General features: G+C 46.5%; 1 protein-coding gene across 5 annotated transcripts in view; it reads left to right on the forward strand.

Annotated features, from left to right (window-relative positions):
* The window catches only part of LOC109915549 (STAM-binding protein-like), a 51,669-nt gene extending 36,481 nt beyond the window's left edge, over nt 1–15,188 (forward strand). For 3 of the 5 annotated variants that reach the window (XR_007265814.1, XR_007265815.1, XR_007265816.1), the window contains exons 3-11: nt 469–544; nt 2,253–2,348; nt 3,723–4,071; nt 5,177–5,301; nt 6,880–7,017; nt 8,341–8,453; nt 13,197–13,296; nt 14,117–14,245; nt 14,729–14,836. Coding sequence is in view for 2 of the 5 variants with exons in the window: in XM_048618478.1 (XP_048474435.1) it covers nt 469–544; nt 2,253–2,348; nt 3,723–4,071; nt 5,177–5,301; nt 6,880–7,017; nt 8,341–8,453; nt 13,197–13,296; nt 14,729–14,785 (1,054 nt within the window). In the remaining 3 variants the exon portion in view is untranslated. Of the gene's footprint in view, nt 1–468; nt 545–2,252; nt 2,349–3,722; nt 4,072–5,176; nt 5,302–6,879; nt 7,018–8,340; nt 8,454–13,196; nt 13,297–14,116; nt 14,246–14,728 lie in introns of all 5 variants that reach the window. The other 2 variants (XM_048618478.1, XM_048618480.1) reach the window with 1 other exon arrangement.
* Nucleotides 15,189–15,934: the final 746 nt, after the last annotated feature.

Below are 15,934 nucleotides of genomic sequence, written 5' to 3' on the forward strand. Positions count from 1 at the left end.
GGTCAGTGCTGAGGGAGCGCCGCACTGTCGGGAGGGTCAGTGCTGAGATACAATGTGCACTATAACAATACTTGCTTTCACGGGCTGGGGTGAAGAATATTTTTAAAATTTTTCATTTTTTATTCATTGATGCAATGAGAATATCGCTGACAAAGCCAGCATTTATTGCCCGTCTCTAATTATCCTGGCAAATGCCGAGCTAACTTCTTGAGCCGCTGGGGAGGCGTTTCAAGGATTTTGACCCAATAATACTGAAGGAATGGCGATATATTTCCAAGTGCAGGGGGTGGTGCTCCCATATATCTGCTGCCCTTGTCTTTCTAGATGGTCAAGGTCACGGGTTTGGAAGGTGCTGACTGGGGAGCCTGGATGCGTAATTTTAATGGAATTTATCTATGTTTGACATGCTTACCATGTGTGTGCCGAACATAAGTTTGTCCCTATTGTTATTTTCTGCTTATTACCCAGGCTATTCTTGGAAAAGCTACCAAAGCATCGGGATTATAAAACCAGCGTAATACCGGAGAAGAGAGAAACCATCAAAGTAGGAAGCAGCTTCTTTCTTCCTTCCTCCATTCACTGAAAGCACAGAAGCAAGCATTCTGCTAGGAACGTGTTGCATCAGGTTGATGTGGCTGACTCCCAATTGAGTCTTTTCTGTTCCACCAGCCTGGCTTGTCTACACTGGCATACCTTTGCATTCTACTGCCTGAATTAACAAGTTCTGTGCTGTTGGACAGATCTACACCAACACAATGTGAAGAAAGCACTCTGTGCCTCGATTGAGTTTTATCAGTTAAGAATTCCCACATTGCAGCAAATGCGAGTAATACAGTGGATTAGTGTGTGGGGGCGGTTGAGTCTTTTCTCGGCCCATTTTATTCAATTTATATTGGGGTCCTTTATATGAGGAGCCAGCGGAGGAGGGACAATGTGCGTTTTGTGTTGTGACTGGGAAACAATGGCCACACTGTGCCGATCTCAACACACTAACTTGCAGGGTGCAGGGATTCCTCATTACAACGTCCATAACTAGCTAGGATCAGTTTTGCTTGTCGTGCCCATACATGGCTTGACTGGCCAGAATCAGTTTGTAGATTATGTTACACAGGCAGCGTTTGTGAGCCGACCGCAGCAAGAATTGGTAATCATATTCAGGGAGGGAAAGGGGGATTGAAGGATGGATAACTGCCCATCTACAGGTTCACTGAAGGTACGGCAGATGATCCCAATTTCCAAGCCATCCCATTGGCCTGTTTGAAGGAGAAAGGGAATACAATTGGCACACACACAGGAAGTAAATCAATGTATGTTGGATGATTTATTTAAAATCAATGTCACATTTTCAGAATATTCTCTTTTTAAGACCCCCAAGAAATTCTTTGAATTTTCATCAAATGTTTATAGCACCTATGGCTGACTGCAAGAACAATTCGGCTGGTCTCGCTCCCTCATCTTTTCCCCGTAGTTCTGCAAATTGTTTCTCTCTTCTAAAAGCCTCAATTGAATCTTTTCCCACCACTCTTAGACAGTACTTTTCCAGGTCCTAACCACCATCTGTGTGAAAATGTATTTTGTCATGTCATCATTCCTCTTGCCAATCAGCTCACATCCGTGCTTTCTGCCTCCCAACCCTTTTCCCCTTGAGAATGGTTTCTGTCCATCTACTCTGTCCATCCATCTCATGATCTTCAATCAAATCTCTTCTCAACTTGCTCATCTCCAAGGAAAACAGCCTTCTATTTCTCCAAACTGTCCATGTCCCTGAAATCCCGAGAGAAAGAAAATTTTGAAGCCAGTGGAATATCTTTAATTTTACAGCTTAGATAGTCTACACAGTCTGCTCTGTTTAGAACGTGACAATACTGTAAAATGGGTTACAAGTGGTTGGATGTACAGCTAATGAATTTTACATTCGTTTAAAACAAGGCAGTGTCTCTGGCAGTCAGTTCATCTTGACACCATACAACACTGCCAGAGGAATGAATAATAGTGGTTGGATCAGGGGAAGAGACATCGGGGTATCTCACTGTGTTTAAGCTGGTGTGGGCAATGGCATGAAACTATCCTCTTGATGAGTCAATGCTTTTCCATCTATACCATGCTCAGACTGAGGATTTGCTTAATCGGCTTTGAAGAGAGTATCAAATGTGTAGTCTTTTCAGTGTTCCTTGCAACCTTGTAAGTGCACCTTTGAAAGGGAAGAGCTGCAGGGTGTAAAATATTGGATTTTCTTTGTCTCTGTGGAGCAGAAGCTGAAAGAGATTGCATTTCCAAGAGCTGAGCAGCTGAAGAGCGAGCTTCTCCAGAGGTACGCTGTCGAATATGCTGAGCATCAGGAGCTACAGGTAAATACAACTCAGCACAAGCTAGGCTACTTGGGTCTGTCCCAATCTTAATTTTGTACAAACTTCCACAAGTGTGGAGATACTTCTTGAACAGGATCTTGTGTAAAGAGGAGCCCAGGCAAAATACTGGAAAACAATGGCATTCCTAGCATTTGCCCTGCGGTTCCTCCTGTGGCATTACCCCGAGGCTCCCCGCACTGTGGCACTGGCAGTGGCTTTCTTTTTATGGCTTCTGAGTGTGAAACTCTAGGGAAATGTTTGAATCCAGCTCTGAGGTTGATAGCCCCACAGTTGCTGTGACTAAAAATGACACAAGAATAGGCGGGAAGGCCGAGGGATGACAAGAGAGAATCTACAGAGGGGCTTAGACATTAAGCAACTGAGCAAAAACTTGACAGGTGGAAAATCATTTGGGAAAATGTGAGGTTATGCACTTTGGCAGGAAGATTAGACGAGCTGAATATTATCTAAATGGAGAAAGACTGCATAAAGCTGCAGCACACAATGTACAGTGTGTACTGGGGATGGCAAATGGAATATTGCCCTTTATTTCAATGGGAATGGAATACTAAAGGAGGAACTACTTGCTAAAACTATTCAAGGCATTAGTTAGACCACATCTGGAATGCTGTGAACAGCTTTGGGCCCCTTATTTAAGGAAACATTTATTGGCATTGGAGGCAATCCAGAGAAAATTCACAAGGTTGATCCTGAGTGAGGAGAGATTTTCTGATGTGGAGTGGTTGAGTATGTTGGGCCTGTACTCATAGGAGTTTACAAGAATGAAAGGAGAACTCATTGAAACAGAAGATTGTTAGGGGGTTTTGACAGAGTAGATGCGGAAAGGTGGTTTTCTCGTGTTGACGAGTCTAGGACCAGAGAAAATAATCTCACATCAGGGTCGCTCATTTATGACAGAGGTGAGGCAGAGTTTCTTCTCTGAGGGTCGTGAATCTGTGGAATTTCTTACCACAGAGGGCTGTCGAGGCTGAAACACTAGGTATATTCAAGGCTGAGGTAGACAGATTTTTAATCAGGTAGGGAATCAAGGTTTCTGAGGAAAAGGCAGGGAAGTCAAGTTGAAGGTGATCATATCAGCCATGATGTCATTGAATGGCAGACCAGACTTGATGGCTAAAGGTCTTGTGGTTAAGAAAAGTTATCAAATTGTTAGCATTAATATATCTCTGGCTCTCATTCACTTTTGTCTTTCCTGATCATAAGTTCACAGTGTACCAAAGTGCTCTGCAACCATTGACGTACTTCTGCTGCTGTAGTTCTTGGGATAGGTAGAGGTGCCAGCCAGATGGTGCTACACTGGGAAGCTGGCCAGTGAGGAGACTTAAAGCTGACGCCCTCTCTTCCCCTTTCCAGCGTAGGGAGGCTGAGAAGTTTGCCCAGGAGCTGGCCCGGCAGCAGGAGTTGGAAGACGAAAAGCAGCGGGTGGCACGGATGCGCCAGCAGCAAGCGGAACAGGAACAGTTCCATGCCTTCGAGGAGATGATCAGACGCAAGGAGCTGGAGAAAGAGAGGCTGAAGGTGCTGGAGGAGTACGCGAAACCTGAAAACTCCCCCCTATCCAAAGACTTCCCCCTGATACCAGGTGTTCAGGGACCACCGGATAATCTTCCTCCTGCTTCACCCACTGCGGCTCTCCCAAATGTAGTCCCACCTGTCGTAGATCGCTCAAAGAAACCTACAACATTTGGAACCAATTGGAACAGTAAGAAATTATCCACTTACACCCAGTCATTTGAAAGAACTGCTCAGTTATTCCTTTGAATTACTTTCAGGAAAGGAGAACAGGTTCTAGTTCTTTCTTTAACTTTGACCTTATAGGTCTTTAAGCATAAGAAAAAGATTTGATAGGATAGACATTGAGGAGATATTGTGAGAACAACCAGAACTGGAGGTTATAAATATAATCCAGTCGCTAATAAATCCAATAAGTAACACAGGAGACACTATTTCACCCAGAGATTGGCGACAATGTTGAGCTCACTACCACAGAGAGTAATGGTGAGCTGTCCAAGGGTTCTCTGTTTGTTTTTGCACACCTCACAACCTAACACTTGCCTCTCCAATTGCTTGTCGGCAAGTTCCCATCTGCAATTTCAGTCAGCACTTTTCCCAAGTGTAATGAAAGGAGACACAGTCTTTTTCCCAAAGGCCACTCTGGATAGAAATCCCTCAGGTACCACCAGCTGCAATGGCTCATAATCCGAGCATGGGACCCTTAGCTGGGCTTGGGGCAAATTGCAAAACAGCCTGGAGGGCCACCCCCTGAGGTTTCAACGAGCCCTGCTACCCTACAAGGGGTTGTTGAGATGAATAACATTTAAGAAAAGACAGATAAATGCATGAGAAAGGAGGGTATGAGAGATGACTTGTGGCTGGTGGAAAAACAGGTACGTCATAATTCTGTTGGACCTGTTGCAAATTGGTCTCATATTCTGCATTGAAATTCAATTCATTTGATGTTGAAAAATGTAGAATTCACAATCAAAATGCTAAATATTTTGATGCTGAGATATTATGTGAGGTCTTCCCCTCCCTTCCTTCTGTTTTCTGTTTTTTGGGGGATGTTGTGTGGATCTCTTTGCTATCACCATACAGCCATCCCTCTCCCTGGCTGAAAATGGCTCTTTCTCCCAAATGGGTCAGATGGCATTGCCATGTGCGTGTACTGGTGGACAGCCCTAGCTTTGATTCCTGACGTTGATGCAATGACTGGTCAGCTTGGAAGAGGACCAGAAAATCCAGGGTGAGAAAAGGAGCATGTATGTTCGTGGGAAGAGATGAATTGGAATTTGTGTTTCTCTGCTCAGATTTTTCGGCAGACAGACTACGGAATGTGGTGGTACCCAAGAGCCTATGTCAGCAATTTCTCCAACTTGCTGAGGCCAACACTGCCCGAGGAGTGGAGACCTGTGGCATTCTCTGCGGCAAACTGGTAGGAACCATATGTGAATCATTCACTGTCCTGTTTTGTAACTGGAGGTGTCCCTGCCCCTCAGCCACAGGACTGGTCTGGTGAAGCTCACTTATCATAGATAAATAATTAATTAGGGATGTAATGGGTGTAGACAGTTGAGTGGAGATACTGTGTAACAAGCCTGTTCAGAGACATCATCACACACCTCTGGAGCAGGCGGGACTTGAACCCAGGCCCCCTGCCTCAGATATATGAACACTACAGCTGCACCCCAAGAGCCCCCAGACATCTGAGTGGATATTAAACGTATAGTCAGCTGTTCTAATATAATTGATTTGCAATTCTGCTCTGAAAGTAAATACTTTAACGTTAGTGAAGCTTTTCCTCTTATAGTCTGGCTCCCTATCAAATTCTGTGCATTCATTTATGATTTGGCCTGCATTTAACACGTGTAGACAGACAGGAGGCTGGAAAAACACAGCAGGCCAGACAGCATCTGGAGGAAAGAAGAAGTCAACATTTCAGGTATTACCCTTCTTCAGGACTGGATGTGGGGTTAGAGGGAGCTACAGAGGTTGGGGGGAGGTGGTTAGCGGAATGGTGGTGATAGGTGGACACCAGTAGTAGGTACAAACTGGTTGGTCGATGGGACGGATGAATCCGGTTGGTAGCTGGAAGGGAGGATCAGTAGGTGGAATGGAAGGGAGGAGGTGCGGCTGGAAAGGGAGTGGGGGATGGGTTGGAAAGTTGTTTGAAATTAGAGAACTCAATGTTGAGTCCTCTGGGCTGTAAGGTGCCCAGGTGGAAGATAAGATGTTGTTCCTCAAATTTGCATTCTGAGTCGCAGCGACGCTGATTCTCCGTTCAGCCCAGTTTAACACATCTACCCGACATCCTAAATTCCTATAAACTCAAAGGATTCTTGGGGAAAAATATCTGGAGTCCTAACCCTGCGTGGGAGGGTAATCTGGCCCCAAAGCCCAATCAATGTATTTCTGAAGATTAAGGAATACTTTTTGAACAAAAGCCATCATCTATATCACAAGTGAGGACTGTGTACTTTCCACTCAAATGGATAATGCACTCAAGAAACTCAACACCATCCAAGACAAAGCAACCATCTTCCACCTTCACCGTTCTCTCCTTCCACCACTGATGCTCAGTGGTAGCAGTGTGTACCATCTATAAGATGCACTGCAGCAACTCACCAAGCCTCCTTAAACAGAATCTTATGAACCCATGCCGTCTACTATCTCGAAGGACAGTAGCAGCAGATATATGGGAACACCATCCCCTGCAAGTTCCCTTCCAAGCCATTCACCATCCTGACCTGGAAATATATTGGCTGCTCCCCCACTGGAATGAGGAACTCCACTGCTAACAGCACTGTGGGTTTACCTACACTGCATGGACTTCAGTTCACCACTACTTTCTGAAGGGCAATTAGGGATGAGCAACAAATGCAGGCCTGGCCAGCAATGCCATCGTGGTGTTGTGTACCAGTGCTACCAATGTACTTGCACCCTTCTCCTCGGATGTCTCTTTGTAGTAGGGCTGCACTGGTGCTGTATTGTGACCTGTTTGTTTTACCTGCAGATGCAGAATGAGTTCACTATAACCCATGTGCTGGTGCCTAAACAGACTGCAGGTCCTGATTACTGTAACACGGAGAATGAAGAGGAACTCTTCCTGATTCAGGACCGAGATGACCTCATAACCTTGGGCTGGATCCATGTGAGTGTATTTCTGCCCTACCTGTGACTATAACACTGGGGAGGAAATATCCTTGCTCCATTGCTAAGTCCCGAAATGAGAGGCAGGCTGGTGGGGAGGATGTTCGAACTGTGCTGCACAGGGAGTGAGATCAGTCCTGATCATCAAGCAGTGCGTCTCCCTGGAAATGCTTAGAACTGGGCTTCGGAATGACATAGCCCACCATCAGTACTTAGACTTTTGATTATAGGAGTTGGGACGTTATGTTGAGGTTGTTACAGGACGTTGATGAGGCCTCTTCTTGAATTCTCTGTCCAGTTCCGGTCTCCCTGTGAAAGGAAGGAAATTATAATGCTGGAGAGGGTTCAGAAGAGGTTTACCAGAATGTTGCCAGGAATGGAGGGTTTGAGTTATAAGGAGAGATTGGACAGATTGGATGGAGCATAGGAGATTGAGAGGTGACCTTATAGGGGTTCGTAAAATAATGAGGGGTATAGATAAGGTGTATGGCAGTTGAATTTTCCCTAGAGTTAGGGATTTCAAGACTAGCGGGCATATTTCTAAGGTGAGAGGGGAAAGATTTAAAAAAGATATGAGGGGCAATTTTTTTTTTTTACAGAGAGTGTTCATGTGTGGAATGAACTCTGAGGAACAGGTGGATGTGGGTGTATTTACAACATTTAAAAGACACTTGGATAAGTACATGAATAAGAAATGTTTGGAGGGATATGGGTCAAGTCCAGGGAAGTGAGACTGGTTTAGTTTGGGATTATGGCCAGCTTGGACTGGTTGGACTGATGGGCCTCTTTCCGTGCTGTCTGACTTTAAGGCTCTAAATAAACTGCCAATCCTCATTGCTGAGATACATGCACTGAGAATGGCTATTGGATGAGTAATTGGGCTGGTAATATGTGGGGATCTGTGGACTTATGGGCTGTGCACCTTCAGGAAGAAAGGATTTTTTTTTTAGTTTATTAGCTTTTATTTTGCTGTGTTCCTGAGTCTAAGAGCCTAAAAATGACCTGCAGTCAATCAAAGGAGAGCACATTGAAGTTCACCCTGGGGTTTTCTTCTTACAACTTCTCATCTTTCCTAACAGCCAAGCCAAGATTGGAAAGCAGCTCGGAGGGATTACGGATTGCCGTGCTGTGGGAGCACTCCTGAGTCATGCAGCAACCTTGGTGTGCGCTTAATCCCCATCCTCCAAGCACTGTCTCCTGTATTAGTGCTTTCAAGTGATTGTAACCATCCCCTTCTGAAGTATCAAACACAGGCCATGATGACGGTTTTAACCATGGCAATTGTTTGTCTCTCTGTAAGTAATGCTTTATGTCTGTGTTCCAGACTCATCCCACCCAGACTGCATTCCTGTCCAGTGTGGACCTTCATACCCACAGCTCCTATCAGATCATGCTTCCAGAGGCCATAGCTATTGTTTGTTCACCCAAATATCATGAGTAAGTATGCGGCAGGATTTATGGGTGCTCAGTTTCACGCTATTAAAAGGATACAAGTCCTTGCATAACATTTAAAGGGTTAAATTGTGAGAACGGGATGCGAAGACAGAGTATGTGTTCACTTCAGTGTAAACAATGAAGGGATAAACAACTGACATGGTTCAAGGTTCTCAGAGCTTCTCTGTGTACCCTTTTACTTTGGCGGGAGAGTCCAGAGGAAAGTGGAAGAATATCTGAATTAGAGCGATGCTGTTCAGGATTGAAATCGGGAAGCACGTCTACAGGGGAAACCTGGAACCCTATCTCTCGGAAAGTGGCTGAGGCTGGAGGTGGGGTGGTCAGTGAAAATGTCAAGAGTGAGATTGATACTGACCCATTATTGTCAGTGGGCCCAACTCTTTCGGGATGTTAAGAGATAAGAGTACCATCAGAAGATGTGGCATAGCGCACTGGTCCCCTGATCGTATGTTACTTGATAATCCCATCTTTAATTAATTGTTGTGAGATGGGAAGATAAGAAATGTAACCCTTAGGAACTGGCTGGATATTGGGAACCTAAATGAGTTAGTAAGCTGACATGCCTGTGTGTGTGTGTATGTGTATGTGTGCTGTAGTGAATTGTTCTTAACTTCTGGAAGAAGCTAGACCTTCAGTTGGATTAGTGGTTGGACACTTGGTCACAAAGAAGTGCAGTTAACAGTTGTTCAGTTAAGTCCCATCAAATAGCTTTTACATTTCTCTCATGAGGCATCCATTGTTATATTGTACAAACAGGACAGCTAATACAGTCCCTACAGTGTGAAAACAGGCCATTTGGCCCAACAAGTCTACACTGACCCTCCAAAGAGCATCCCACCCAGACCCTTCCCCCTACCCTGTAACTCTACATTTCCCATGGCTAACGCATCTAAACTACACATTCCTGAACACTAGGGGGCAATTTAGCATGGCCAATCCATCTAGCCTGCACATCTTTGGAGCGTGGGAGGAAACCAGAGCACCCAGAGGAAACCCACGCAGACACGGGGAGAATGTGCAAACTCCACACAGACAGTTGCCCGAAGGTGGAATTGAACCTGGGTCCCTGGCGCTGTGAGGCAGTAGTGTTAACCACTGAGCCACTGTGCTGTCCTAAATATTCACACACCAAAGTCCTGCAAACAACACATGCTAATAAACAGGTTGTTTTTTATTTTTGTGCAATGTTTATTGAGGGCCAGTACGCCAGGGATAAATCTCTTGCTCATCTTCAAAATATTGGCATATTTTGTATCCACTGAGCAGATGGAACCTTGCCTTAAAACCTCAGCTGAAACACAGTACCTCAGACATTGCAGCACTTCCTCATTGCTGCATTGCTGTATTAGCCTAGAATTTGGTGCTGAAACCCTGGAAGGAAACTTGAACCCACACTCTTCTGATTCAGATACCATTGCTAGTCCCTGAACCACAGCTGACACACAACAGAACTTACATTGCCATCACGAGTGAAGGCAATTTGTCAAACTTAGTTAAACTCAAATTCCTGAACTGTTTTGAAGCTGTGATCTTTGAGCTTGTCACAGCAATCTAAACTGTTTTAACATCATGAGATAACAAGGTGTGGAGCTGGATGAACACAGCAGGCCAAGCAGCATCAGAGGAGCAGGAAGGCTGACATTTCGGGCCTAGACCCTTCTTCAGGAATGGGGGAGGGGAAGGGGGTTCTGAAATAAATAGGGAGAGAGGGGGAGGCGGATAGAAGATGGATACAGGAGAAGAAAGGTGGAGAGGAGACAGACCGGTCAAAGAGGCGGGGATGGAGCCAGTAAAGGTGAGTGGAGGTAGGGAGGAGATAGGTCAGTCCAGGGAGGACGGACAGGTCAAGGGGGCGGGATGAGGTTAGTAGGTAGGAGATGGGGGTGGGGCTTGAGGTGGGAGGAGGGGATAGGTGGGAGGAAGGACAGGTTAGGGAGGCGGGGACGAGCTGGGCTGGTTTTGGGATGCGTTTGGGGGAGGGGAGATTTTGAAGCTCGTGAAGTCCACATTGATACCATTGGGCTGCAGGGTTCCCAAGCGGAATATGAGTTGCTGTTCCTGCAACCTTCGGGTAGCATCGTTGTGGCACTGCAGGAGGCCCAGGATGGACATGTTGTCTGCGGAATGGGAGGGGGAGTTGAAATGGTTCGCGACTGCGAGGTGCAGTTGTTTAGTGCGAACTGAGCGTAGGTGTTCTGCAAAGCGGTCCCCAAGCCTCCGCTTGGATTCCCCGATGTAGAGGAGGCCACAACGGGAACAGCGGATGCAGTATACCACATTAGCAGATGTGCAGGTGAACATCTGCTTGATGTGGAAAGTCTTCTTGGGGCCTGGGATGGGGGTGAGGGAGGAGGTGTGGGGGCAGGTGTAGCACTTCCTGCAGTTGCAGGGAAAAGTGCCGGGTGAGGTGGGGCTGGAGAGGAGTGTGGAACGGACGAGGGACTCGCGGAGAGAGTGGTCCCTCCGGAAAGCAGATAAGGGTGGGGAGGGAAAAATGTCTTTGGTGGTGGGGTCGGATTGCAGATGGCAGAAGTGTCGGAGGATAATGCGTTGGATCCGGAGGTTGGTGGGGTGGTACGTGAGGACGAGGGGGATTCTGTTTTGGTTGTTATTGCGGGGAGGGGGTGTGAGGGATGAGTTGTGGGAAATGCGGGAGACACGGTCGAGGGCATTCTCGACCACTGAGCTGGGGAAGTTGCGGTCCTTGAAAAACGAGGACATCTGAGATGTACGGGAGTGGAATGCCTCATCCTGGGAGCAGATGCGGTGGAGGCGAAGGAATTGGGAATAGGGGATGGCATTTTTGCAGGAAGGTGGGTGGGAGGAGGTGTATTTGAGGTAGCTGTGGGAGTCGGTGGACTTGAAATGGATATCGGTTTCCAGGTGGTTGCCAGAGATGGAGACAGAGAGGTTTAGGAAGGAGAGAGAGGTATTAGAGATGGTTCAGGTGAACTTAAGGTTGGGGTGGAAGGTGTTGGTGAAGTGGATGAACTGTTCGAGCTCCTCGTGGGACCACGAGGCGGCGCCAATACAGTCATCAATGTAACTGAGGAAGAGGTGGGGTTTAGGGCCAGTGTAGGTACGGAAGAGGGATTGTTCCACGTAACCTACAAAGAGGCAGGCACAGCTTGGGCCCATGCAGGTACCCATGGCCACCCCCTTTGTCTGTAGGAAGTGGGAGGAATTGAAAGAGAAGTTGTTGAGGGTGAGGACGAGTTCGGCTAAGCGGATGAGGGTGTCAGTGGAGGGGGACTGGTCGGGCCTGCGGGACAGGAAGAAACGGAGGGCCTTTAGGCCATCTGTATGGGGAATGCAGGTGTATAGGGACTGGACGTCCATGGTAAAGATGAGGTGTTGGGGACCGGGGAATTGGAAGTTCTGGAGGAGGTGGAGGGCGTGGGTGGTGTCACGGACGTAGTTGGCAGTTCCTGGACCAAGGGGGAGAAAATGGAGTCCAGGTAGGTGGAGCTAAGTTCGGTGGGGCAGGAGCAGGTGGAGACAATGGGTCGACCAGGGCAGTCAGGTTTGTGGATTTTGGGAAGGAGATAGAAGCGGGTGGTGCGGGATTGGGGAACGATGAGGTTGGAGGCTGTGGGTGGGAGGTCACCTGAAGTGATGAGGTTGTGGATGGTTTGGGAGATAATGGTTTGGTGGTTGGGGGTGGGGTCATGATCAAGGGGGTGGTAGGAGGAAGTGTCGGGGAGTTGGCGTCTGGCCTCGGCGATGTAGAGATCAGTGCGCCATACTACAACTGCGCCTCCCTTTCCACGGGTTTTATGGTGAGGTTGGGATTGGAGCGGAGGGCTGCACATTCTGCGGGGGAGAGGTTGGAGTGGGTGAGAGGTTGAGGCGATTGATGTCTCGATGGCAGTTGGAGATGAAGAGGTCGAGGGAGGGTAGGAGGCCTTGGGGTGGTGTCCAGGAGGAGGGGGTGTGTTGGAGGCGGGAGAAGGGGTCAGTAGATGGAGGGTTAGGCTCACGGTTGAAGAAGTAAGCGTGGAGGCGGAGGCGGTGGAAAAACTGCTCAATGTCCAAACATGACCGGTATTCGTTGATGTGTGGGTGGAGGGGGACAAAGGTGAGCCCTTTACTGAGGACTGACCGTTCGTCACCAGTAAGGGGGAGGCCTGGGGGAATGGTGAAGACTTGGCAGGGCTGGGTGCTGCTGTCTTCTCTGGAGCTGCTGGCTGTGGAGGCGGTGGGCGGAGCGACGTTGGCGTCGGCTATGGGCGGAGTTGCGTCGGCTGTGGGCGGAGTACCCTCTGAAGAAGGGTCTAGGCCCGAAACGTCAGCCTTCCTGCTCCTCTGATGCTGCTTGGCCTGCTGTGTTCATCCAGCTCTACACCTTGTTAACTCAGATTCTCCAGCATCTGCAGTTCCTACTGTCTCTGTTTTAACATCATTGTGTGCAGAACAAACTAGGAGTGCCTAAGGAGAAGGAATAAGAGCCATTAACAAGGTTGGGAAGTGTCGGGGAAAGATGGAAATGAGCAGTGTGAAATGAGTTTAAATTTGATTGCTTCACCTAACTGGCCGGCTGCACTATTTGTTTAATTGTGAGGTCACAGTGCCGCTGCAGCAACTGTATTTATCTGACTGTTTGTACATGGACCACATTTGGTACAGATCTTTCCATAAGACCGGGGGACGTTTGAACTATTTGAAGGATTGCTACCAGATGACATTTCTTGCCCTGCACTCTGACCAGTTTCTCTCCTTGTTTAGGACTGGCTTTTTCAGACTGACTGACCACGGCATGGATGAAATCTCTTTCTGTAAGCAGAAAGGCTTTCATCCACATCCCAAGGATCCACCCCTGTTTAATGTAAGTATCGTGTTCAGCGTGCAGCTTTCTGGGTAGAAACTGTAGTCTATTTTGTAATTACCCAATGCTTCTTTTTTGCCTCCCCCCTCCACACACAGTCACAACCAGGTTTGTTTCTGGCCAACTGTGTATCAAATACATGTCCAAAACATCATAAAGTTGCTGCAGACTGAGTCCTATATCTGCATCACTGAAGCAGGCCACTGCACCCATTCACTCTTCCCAGGTTAAGGTTCCTTTGATCTTTGAATCGAACCAGATTCAATCAATTCAGAGATGTCTCAGACTAGGTTTGTCTAGTCAATAGCGTATTGGAATAATTGTCCTGCTGTGATCTTGGGTAAGTTTTCCTGCTGGCCCAGGAGTGGGGCTCAGCACCAGGCAAAGAATACCCAGCCACAATTCTTAAGTAAGTGTTTTAATAAGGGTAATGATCTGCTGTGGTTGTGTGGTAACATCAGCCCACGTTCCTACGGTGGTAAGTAAAACAGGCAAGAGAATGAAAGTGTGGAAGTGATGAGGCCAAATTTCTGCATCAATACTTGCCAAAGGCATTTAATCAATGTTCAAGACTGAGTTGCTCAGTGGCAGTATTGCTTGCACGCAGTGCTGTACTTAAACCTGTTTTGAGTTTAAGCACTTGTAAGGAATGGCCACTTAATGCTTACACATTGCTCAAAGCAAGCAAGCCCCCAGGTGAACCTCTGAGATCCCCCGCCCCCTGCCAAAATAAAAACCCTTCAGTGAAAGAAGGGGAAGCGCTTTGGCTCTGCAATGACACCAAGGAGTCCTGACTTCCACAAACTTTGTGCTTCACCAGTGTCAGCTCACTGCAGTCGTCAATACTCAGGAGAACACTCTGGAAAAACTCTCTGTCAAGTAGCTTCCTGTTGGAAAGATGACTGTTGATTTTTGACTGCTATCTGCCAGTTTTCTCATAAGTTGCATTGTGAGTAATCATTTCCGTAGAAAAAAACCTGCATTTATATTGTGTGTCTCATGATCACCAGATGACCTAAAGTATTTTACAGCCAAAGAGGTATTCTGAAACATATGTGTTGTTGTACTGCAGAAAACATGGGAGGTACTGTCAGCACAGGAAACTCCCAGATAAGCAGATCATAGGTTTCTGTGATATTAATGAAGGGATAAATACCAGGGAGAACTTCCTCAACAAATAGTGCTATGGGATTTTTTACATCTTGCCAAATAGGCAAACGGGACCTTGGTTTAATACATCCTCCAAATGGTGGCACCTCCTGCAGTGCAACACTTCCTTGGTATTGCACCAGGAAGTGTCAGCGCCAATTTTTTGTGTTGTTGTCCTGGAGTGGGACTTGAACCGGGAACCGTGCGATTCAGAAGTGATGGTGGTGCTACTTGCTGAGAAATAACCAACACAGATTAATTTCTCTCCCTCTGTTCCTTGCAGGCATGTTCACATGTTTCTGTAATAGAGACAAATGTTACAGTGCTGGACCTTCGGTGATCGATGCCTTGTCTCCTGACCATCCTTGGTTTCCATAGAAACCACTAACCATGATGTCACGGTCTTGAGTACCCTAGGCCGAGGACTCTGCAACTCTAACCCTTCCAGATTTGCGTCACTTTGTTTAATTGAGGAGTTTTCAATTGACTTTAATCTGTCTAAATTACAACTTTAATATATTGTCAGATCTAAACTTTGTCTTGTACAGAAAGTGGGAGCGCCTTTCATTTAAAAGCCCGCATTGCTGCACTTAAACCAATGAAATTTGGGAGATGAAGTAAGGTGCCTCGTTGTTAGTTTTTTTTGTGTTAACTCTCACTGCACTTTGACTTTTGTTAACTTTATGGGGCTCAATTATTGTCGCTTTGCACATCAATAAACCAAGTTTGGCCATTTGGTTTCATTTGGCTTTTTGTCTTTTCCCTTTCTCAAGTTTTGCTCCGACGTCTTATGGATTAGATCACCATTTTGAGTTCTGCTGAATTGAAACGACTGCTGCTCAAGAGGAAGTATTCAGAGACCACTTGCCCCAGTTACATTCGAGGTGCAATCCTGAGGAGATGTGTATGAACACTGATGCAAACAAGGCTGTTTGGGCCTCTTGATTTCTTTATACAACTTAACTAAGACCAAGCTAATCAAGGTGGCTCAGGATTTAAAGGGGAAAGTTTCTGCAAAAGCTAAGAAGGCAGAGATAATTGAAGTACTAACACAGTCCTTGCTATTGGCAGAAATGCAAGAGAGACCAGCTATTTCAGTAACAAGTCATTAGAGTTACTTAGGAGTTAGTTATGATCAAATTACAGTTTGAATACAAAACGGTAATGAAGCAGTTAGAAATATAATTCCAAAGGACAGAGAAAAAGAAGGGAAGAACATTGAAATTGAAAGATGGCAAGGGAAATGGAAATTAATATAACTTGAATAGAGGAAAAAGAGAAAGCATTTAGGAGGCTGCAACCAGAGTAGAAGACTGGAATTAAAATAAAAGATCTCAGATGCAGAGGAAGGGTCTGATGAGGGAAAACCTAGCCGTAACCTGAAGTCCAGTATAAGGTTGTATCAGAGATAGTAGGAACTGCAGATGCTGGAGAATCTGAGATAACAAGGTGTAGAGCTGGATGAACACAGCAGGCCAAGCAGCATCAA

The sequence above is a fragment of the Rhincodon typus genome, chromosome 40 (assembly GCF_021869965.1).
Source record: "Rhincodon typus isolate 14 chromosome 40, sRhiTyp1.1, whole genome shotgun sequence".
Taxonomy (NCBI): Eukaryota; Metazoa; Chordata; class Chondrichthyes; order Orectolobiformes; family Rhincodontidae; genus Rhincodon; species Rhincodon typus.